The 8,508-nt window shown below is 55.5% G+C and overlaps 1 protein-coding gene across 1 annotated transcript; it reads left to right on the top strand.

Moving 5' to 3' along the window:
• Positions 1-493: 493 nt before the first annotated feature.
• Positions 494-7,417, top strand: MYL9 (myosin light chain 9). Its single transcript, XM_049650866.1, has 4 exons — positions 494-552; positions 3,723-3,932; positions 5,713-5,874; positions 6,728-7,417. The coding sequence occupies exons 2-4, from the start codon at positions 3,749-3,751 to the stop codon at positions 6,898-6,900; spliced, it is 519 nt and encodes a 172-aa protein (XP_049506823.1). The 5' UTR covers positions 494-552; positions 3,723-3,748; the 3' UTR covers positions 6,901-7,417.
• The last annotated feature ends 1,091 nt before the right edge of the window (positions 7,418-8,508 follow it).

Genomic DNA, 8,508 nt, shown 5'->3' with positions numbered 1-8,508 from the left:
CGTTGCAGTCCTAATCCCTAGGTGAAGCCCCCACACCAGCGGAGCCTGACTGGTGACCTTTTCATGTGAGGATGTTGGGACCATCTGATACGCCTCTTTTTCAGACTGGGAAAAAAGCCATACTTGGTTTGGTGGAAGGAAGCCCTCCCACGGGAATGGGCCGGGCAGCGGGGCCTTTGGGGGAAAGTTGGGGGTAAGATCTCAGAACTGAAGATCCTGGATGTCCTTCTGCCAGTCTCACTAGGAAGGAAGGGACGGCCCAAATAAATCCCCCTCCTGTGACAATCAGGGGAGAGGGGGCCACTGTTCCCCCCCCGCATCTCCTCCGGGGGTCACGTCCCCAGCCCGCTCTGGGAAGTCGTACCGCCTCCCGCCCGTGAGTCAAGGCCAAATAAGGCCTCGCGAGTGCGCCGCCCTGCCCCGCCCCTCCGCGCACACATTCTTCTGCCTTGTAAGGCCGGTGCTGCCCCGCCCACCGAGCCCGGAGCCTGACCCGAGGGCCCGCGCCCCGCACTTGTTCAGCGCGGAGAGCGAGCACCTTCTTCGCACCAGGTGGGAGCTGCGGCCGCGGGGGGGCTAGGGTAGGCGATGTGAGGCCCCACGGACAGGGAGCCAAGGATCTCGGCAAGGACAACCGTCATGGGGCTGGGGCTGTGAGTTGCGGGTCAGACCGGACTCTGGCGGGGCTGGGCAGCAGGGAGACTGTTCTAGGCTCTGGGAGCCTGTGCTCCTTTGGTGAGGGAACACTGTCCAGGCCCTTCCCATTTGCAGTGGAGTTTCAGACGCCAAGCCCAGAGCTCTGGGGTGCCCAGAAGGGGAGGGAGTTGTGGTCACCTGTGTTCCCTGCCCCAGAAAACCCATGTGTGTCACAGACAGGCTCCTTGAGACCCCCTCCAGAGCATCCGTGTCCTCTCCCCTATCTCCTGGGGCAGGAGAGAGGGATGAGATAAGGGTAACCCCACCCCACACACACCAATGCTGTGTGAGAGCACTTGAGACTTTCATGCACTAGGCCATCTGTCCAACTGTCTGTGCCTGTTGGGTGGGAAGGGTCTGTCAAAGGGCTCTGGAGCCAGACTGGGACCTGGGCCAGGGGACCTCAATCCCTGCTGATCCTCCCCAGCTTTCTAACTGCTCTGAGGGAGGAGTCAGATCACTCAGCCAGGGAGGAGGTGAATTTACTAGCAAGGCATCTGGCACCACCAGCCATAGGAACCAAGAGATAATGGGGGACACAGGCACCAGAAGGAGGGAGATGTCACCTAGTTGCAGCCAGTCCAAATACCAGTTAGATCTGATTCCCTAGGGTCTAGGACCCCCAGGAACAGGTTCCAGGGCTAAGGGACTAGCCTGTCCCTGACCCCGTTTCCTCAACCAAGCCTATAAACCGCCTCTAGTCACACAGAGCCCTCAGCTGTAGTAGGCCCACCACCAGGAGCCTCTTAGGGTATGTGTTTCCTTCTGTGTTCAGTCATCAAGGGCACCAAGGGCTGGCCATTACCACCCACTGACCCAAGCCTAGCCCAAGCATCCTGGCTGCCTGTTGGGCTCTACCCCCCTCATGGGCACAACACTTCCCTTCTTGGGCATTAGTTCTTAAACTGCACAGTGGCGGGGGCAGGGGGTGGGGGGGAACCTCACCCTGCTTCCCAAGATTGCTGGGATGGACAAACCCTAAAGCTCAGTGCTGGATAGATGAGGAAGGGAAAGCCACAGAGACAGAAGGGCCCAGCCAGTATCACAGCAGTGGGTGAGATCTCAGCCATTCCTACCTCTGGCCATGGCTTCCTCTCTCCTCCCAGCTCCATCTGCATAGATCTTTGCAGACAGGAGGGCCATGGCAACAGTGATGATAACCATCACAGCATCTCATGACTGGGCTACTTGTTGGCTTTCTATGGGTTCTGTGAGTCAAAGTTCCCAGAAAACAGAGGGCTTCAGGAAGGACTGGGCCCCTCAGAGCACTAAAGCCCTGCTGATGCCACCATCTCACTCCCGCCCAGCTAATGAGTGAGAAGGGCTTCTGTCTACCCACCCTGTACCCTGTGAGAAACACCCAGGGCCAGGTGTGTCAGTCCAGTGGAACACAGCAGCAGTCTGTCATTACTACAGATGGCTGTGGTCCTGGGGAAGGGCTGGGGCTGGCCAGGATCCCTGCTCAGCATTTAAGATCTCAAAGACCAAAGTCTGAGATGAGTGGAACAGGGGCGTGGGATAGAGTCTGAGATGACTGGAACAGGGGCATGGGATAGAGGCCAACAGACAGCTTGAGGGGCATTCATAACCATACAACTTGGGGCTAAAAACAGGCAGAGAAGGCTTTCTGGAGGCAGGCCCTGGACCAAGGGCTCAGGGCAGAGGAGAGAGGCAGGCAGTGGTCCTAAGTACTGAGCCCCAGCTGCAGGGCACATAGCACTAGGTCTTCAGGGGCACAGTCCCCATGAGCCATGACAAGGGTTAAGGGAAAGAGCACTGTGCTTTGCCTCAGTTTCCCCATCTGTACAGTGGGAGAAGTAGACTGGCTGCAGTTGCCATCACAGCTTTAATTAAACAAGCATCTATTAGCCTATTAGTACATCAGGGGAGGGAGAGAGAGACCTCTAGGTGCTTACTGTCAAAGCAAGGGTCAGGGACCTGCTCCCCAAGGCGGTGTCTCAAGAACTAGGCTGGAAAAGGAAGGGCGTTCAGTGGGAGGGACTAAGGAGGAAAGTCTGAGGGTGTCTGGGGAACATCCAGAGGTCCAGCATGGCTGGGTCATGGATGGCAAGAGGGACACAGTGAGGGGTGCCATGCTCAGTCAGACAAGGGTTGGAGGGGTTCACACAGGACCCTGAATGCCAGGCTCAGGGGCCCAGACTTGTTCTGGAGTGAGGCAAGAACCTTCAAGGGCTTCAAGGTGAAGTGATAGGTGGTACAGGTCTGGATCTATATGGGATGGGAGAGACTAGCTAGAGGCTAGGAGGCCAGGTCTAAACAAGAGTGACAAGAAGCTGGGGCTCTCAGCCTGGGGAAGCCTCATGCCCCTATTAAGCACTGAGCAGTAAGAATAAGGAGTAGGGCCAAATCAGGTCTATCATCCACCCAAGGGGCTGATCAAGTGTGGGCAAGTTGAGGGAGGGAACACTGCCCAGAGCATAGGCCTTCCAGAACATCCAGAACAGAGGGATAGGGAGGAGGAAGGAGGAGGAGGGGGAGGAGAGGACAAGAATGTCAAGAATGCAGGGCCACTGATCCAGCTCCATACTGCCAGGGGCAGAGGAGCTGGCAGGGAGCCTCACAACCTCCCACATTTCAACCCACCTTGTCACTTGGAGGGAGAGAGATGGAGACTGTAAATGCTATTAAGGATTAAAAGAGATAAAGCAAGGACAGGTTGGCAACAAACCCAATCTTACCCAAACAGCCACAGCAAAAATAGCTTATTCTGTGCCTGGCACCATTCCAGTGGCTTCTCAGGCACTAAGTCAATGATTCCCTACTGCTGGGCATTCCTCATGTCCCCATTCCCAGATGAAGAAATTCACTGGGAGAGGTAGAGAAGTTGTTTATGATCACATAGAGCCCATGCCTGTCTGCTTTTGTGATGAGCTGGATGACAGGAGCCCCAAGCCTATGGGAGGCCTTGAATGCCAGGCCCAAGCACTGACAGCCCGTCTAGGGTAGGCAGGAAGAGTCTCTGGCCCAGGCTCATAAGCTCTTCCCCTGACACCCACTTCCTGCAGGGAAGCCCCACCCACCAGAAGCCAAGATGTCCAGCAAGCGAGCCAAGGCCAAAACCACCAAGAAGCGGCCACAGCGGGCCACATCTAATGTCTTTGCGATGTTTGACCAGTCCCAGATCCAGGAGTTTAAGGAGGCCTTCAATATGATTGACCAGAACCGAGATGGCTTCATTGACAAGGAGGACTTGCATGACATGCTGGCCTCGCTGGGTGAGCAGGGATGGGGGTGGGTGGGGTCTAAGCGGGCCCCGCAAGGGTTGCAACTGAGGCAGGCAGTGGGGCTGCTCATTATAGAGTACGTCCCATGTAGTGACATGTGGTACCCACCCTGGAGAGCAGATGCCATTACTTTCTCCATTTAACAGACAGGGAAACTGAGGCACAGAGCAGTTCGACATTGGATCTGAACCCAGACAGGCTCACTTTAGAGCAGTGCTGCCTCAGGCAAATTTGTGGTAGGGGTGCCTGGTATCACTTCATTTAAAGCGAAGGATCAGCAACTAAAGAAAGTTTTAACTATACAGACTTTCCAGTGTACAGATGGGGAAACTGAAGCCAAGTGCCTCCCCTTGTTCAGAAGTCACCCATGTCAGGCTCTTAGAGCCTCTCTCACTCCAGCGACTTCCTCAGGAACCTAGTACAATTCACCACTGCTCAGATGGGGAAACTAACACCCAGAGGCCAAGCCTCCAGATACCACCTCCCTAGTCTGTGGCCCCGCCCTCACATCCCTCCCATGTGCTAGCCACAAACACTACTCTCAGCATCAGTTCCTGGCACCTCCTTCATCCAGGTGAGAGCGTCTAGGTCAGACACTGGCTGGGGAAGACAGGAAGCCTCTGGCAGTGGAGGAGGCAGCCTGTGGAGGTCAAGCCCCAAGCTCTGGGGAGAGACAGACCTGAGTTAGTCCCTGGCATTGCCCCTCACAGCTGGGCAGCCCTGCTCTGAGCCCATTTCCCTTCCTGTGCAATGGTGACTGTGGCCCTTGTATACACACACGCCCAGGGTGTCTAGGGAGAGGACTGGGCAACCCTGAGTTGGAGGGTTGTTGACATCAGACACTGCCCCCTCGTGGGCCATCTACCCAGAAAAACCTGCATTCCTATTTGTAGCTCATGTCAGTGGGCCACAGGTCAGTCCTGGCCTTCTGGTTAAGAACATCATCCTCCAGTTTAAAAATAACAGCAGCAGATAATAAAATAAGAAGAAGCTGTGCATGTATCTTAACTCTCAAAGCAATCCTACTGGGTAGATGTGATTATCATTCCCACTTTATAAATGAGGAAACAGAGGTTCAGAGAGGGTAAATAATTTGCCTGAGATCACACAGCTACTACGTAGTACAGCTGGGATTTGAACCCAGCAGTTGATTTGAGTATGGGGCTGTGCCAATTGTTCTGTATGATTTTACAACCACTGGTGCTATTTCACAATTCTAAGACGCGGGGGAAACCAAGGCACAAAACTGGGATTCAGACTCCAGTCTTTGTGACACCACAGCTCACTGGTTTAACCATTTTCAACACTGTGCCTGGAATCTGTGGTCTAGCTGATTGGGTTCCAATGCTGGCTCCACTCCTTACTTGCTGTGTGATCTTGGATAAGTGGCCTCACCTCTGTGTTTCAGGTCCCACACCTGTGAAGTTGGGGTGAGTATGCTGACCTCACAGCATGATGAAAGTTAAAGCAGTCAGGCATGTGGGGCAGCAGACACCATGGGCAGTCAGCAAATGGTGACTCCTACACTTAAGAGGTCACGGATATTAGACCAGAGGTGGAAGCTGGCCAGGGCAGCCTGGAGGGCCCAGGGGAGGGAGCAGTCAGAAAGCGGGCTGCTCCAGCAAGATGCTGTGCAATTTACAAAATGTATTATCTCCTGCCTATGGGACTCAAACATGCCATGAAGGGAGGGGACAGGGAGGTGGGAGGGGACAGGGAGGTGGGCGGGGACAGGGCAGTGACAGCAGGCACAAATGTCCCTCTGCCCCAGGGAAGAACCCCACAGATGAGTACCTTGAGGGCATGATGAGCGAGGCCCCGGGGCCCATCAACTTCACCATGTTTCTCACCATGTTTGGGGAGAAGCTGAACGGCACAGATCCTGAGGATGTGATCCGAAATGCCTTCGCCTGCTTCGACGAGGAGGCCTCAGGTCAGCAGCCTCCAGGTGGAGGCCTAGACAGGGCCGGGTCTGAGCACTTCACCCAGGGTGCCCACGGGGATGCAGGTGGGGCTGGGCTGTGCTGGGACTTGTCCCCAAAGGCTAGAATGGAAATCCCGCATCTGCTGGTTTCCACGGCCAAACCATGCCCTGTCCTTGTTCTCTTCCCCCAAATGCTAGACCACGAGAGCCCACAACCACCAAGACATCCCACTTCTTGAGTTCACCTGTTGGCCCAGCACACTGCCCCCACTTTAGACTTTCCCAGAAACTAAATCATTCTAGGCCCTTCTGGCCAACAAGGTACAAAAACCAGCCCCCATCCTCAAATCTTCCAAAGGGATTGCGTCCCACAAATAGTTTGTCCCAGACACGGGCCAGGATGATGCTGGCAGCGGTGACTTCAGTCGTTTCTCAGGGGCCACAGGCCCAAGTACATTCACATTTTCCTCACTACCTTCATAATCCCCTACCAGGGTGGCGGCATATTTTCATCCCCGATTTCCAGGTCAAACAGGCACAGAGAGGTTTAAGAACTTGCTTATGGTCACGCAGCCAGGAAGAAGGGGGAGGAGCATGCAAACAGGCAGTGGAACTCTAGGGCTCATGCTCTTAAAGTGAGACATACCCAGCCCCCCATACTTACAGCCCCAAGTACCCTACAGAAACACACAGAACCCTCACTCTGGGGCTCTGGGAAGCTTGAACTGGCTGGAGGCCAGAGCTGTGTCTTCTCCTGGTCCTTCCCCCACTACAAGGTCTGCAAGGACTGGGGTTCAGGGTAGGGGTATTGGGCATGTCCCAGCTTGAGTCTTTGTCTCACAGACCCTGGCCCTTCCCCCAGGTTTTATTCACGAGGACCACCTACGGGAGCTGCTCACCACCATGGGCGACCGCTTCACAGATGAAGAAGTGGATGAGATGTACCGAGAGGCACCCATTGATAAGAAAGGCAACTTCAACTATGTGGAGTTCACCCGCATCCTCAAGCATGGGGCCAAGGACAAGGATGACTAGGCTGCCCCAGGCCCCTATCCCACTCACCTGCTCCCCACCCTCACTGTACACCAGCTCCATTCCCGTGACCCCACAGGACCCTCTCAGGGGATCCTCCCTCTGAGGGGTTAGGGGCCCAGCTCACAGTGGAGGAACAGGCTGAGAGCATGCAGTGCCAGGCAGGGGGCACATAGCCAACATGAGGCAGGTGTTGCACTGTGACCCTCCGAAAGAGGACCGTCTCCTAGAGAGCTGGGCCTCATGGGCTTTTCCCCACAGGACAAGCCCCGTGTCCTGTCTGGGACACAACTTCACATGTACCCCCATGTAGGACAAGACAGCTCTTTCCCAGCCACTGCCACAAACACAAACCTCACCAAGGTCCCTTCTCTGAGGACAGGATTCCAGACCCCTTCTTTGTGCCCTGCCCAGCCACCAGAACACAGCCCACCCCACCAGGAGTGTGATCCAGAAGATGCATGTAAACTGGATATTTGATCCAGGGGAGGCAGAATCTCTAATAGAAGTCTGAGCACTGCTTTGGGTCTGTGTGTCTGCTGCTGGGGTGAAATAAAGGAGCTCCTAATCCCTAAACACCCTCCTGCCCTCTCCTGTCCCCAGTGGCTGCCCAGACCCCTACCTTCCCCTGGCCAGGGAAAGACTCAGCTGAGACCAGACCAGAGTGGGGAGCAGACAGAGGTGCTGAGGGAAACAGTCCTTCTGGGAAGGAGAGGCCTGAGTGGGGAGGACCCACAGGAATCACCACAGATATCTCAGGGGCACCGGGAGGTCAGGGGTCAAGGTCGCCCAGTCTTCAGGACTATAGCCTGGATCACCAGGGACACCTCAATGTTCCTGGAAAGCCAGATGGTCCTGGAAGAACAGGAAGGCTTCGGGAACAGTGAGAAGAGTGCATCCCAGTAGCTCCGAGGTTAAGGTGGGAATGAATGGGTTTAAGGAATTCCCTGAGGTCAGCTCCAGGCAGCCACCAGGTGTGCTCTGGGCTGTGCCTTCTGCATCTGGAGGGTCAGTTCAGCCACAAGACCAGCTTTTTACATCCCACACGCACACAAGGTGAGCGAACCTGGGATCTCTGTTACACGTGAATGGTGGGGACACTGACAACAGTGCCTGGGGCTTAAGGAGCAGAAATACTGGTTGAATGAACAGATAGCCAAGAGAAGCAAGGACTGCCTGAGGTCACCCAGTGGATCTGGGACATAGGGAGGGCTGAATCCCAGCCTCTAGATCCTCCACAGGGCTCAGGCCTGGGCTAGACACATCCCACCTGACCCCAGCAAAGGTTGGGGAACAGCTGCTGGGCCTGGCTTGACCTGACGCCTCCCTAAAGATCACCCCCAGCCAGCCAGCCGCAGCACACAGCAAAAGTCTGAGATAAGAGCCAAGGGAGTGCTGAGCACTAAGAGGACTGTGTACTGGCCGAGGAGGGTCTAACTTCCCACAAACCTCTGCCCCACCTCAAGACCAGGCCCCTCCCAGTCAGGCCCTGGTCAGAGCTGACCATGAAACTACCCCTCTCTGGCCTCCAAATTGAGCCCCATGAGTCCCTGATCTCTACTCTGGATGCAGCCAGCTGCAAACAGTTTCTGACCAGGCCCACATACTGTG

This window comes from Panthera uncia (genome assembly GCF_023721935.1).
Source record: "Panthera uncia isolate 11264 chromosome A3 unlocalized genomic scaffold, Puncia_PCG_1.0 HiC_scaffold_11, whole genome shotgun sequence".
Classification (NCBI taxonomy): domain Eukaryota; kingdom Metazoa; phylum Chordata; class Mammalia; order Carnivora; family Felidae; genus Panthera; species Panthera uncia.
The sequence above is the reverse complement of the archived record's forward strand: the minus strand, read 5'-3'. Positions and strand labels throughout refer to the sequence as shown.

Excerpts from the sequence above, each read along its gene's own strand:
- MYL9 (XM_049650866.1), top strand. The coding sequence starts at position 3,749 with ATGTCCAGCAAGCGAGCCAAGGCCAAAACCACCAAGAAGCGGCCACAG. Across the intron at positions 3,933-5,712 it reads TGACATGCTGGCCTCGCTGG|GGAAGAACCCCACAGATGAG; the intron begins GTGAGCAGGGAT and ends CCTCTGCCCCAG. Across the intron at positions 5,875-6,727 it reads CTTCGACGAGGAGGCCTCAG|GTTTTATTCACGAGGACCAC; the intron begins GTCAGCAGCCTC and ends CCCTTCCCCCAG.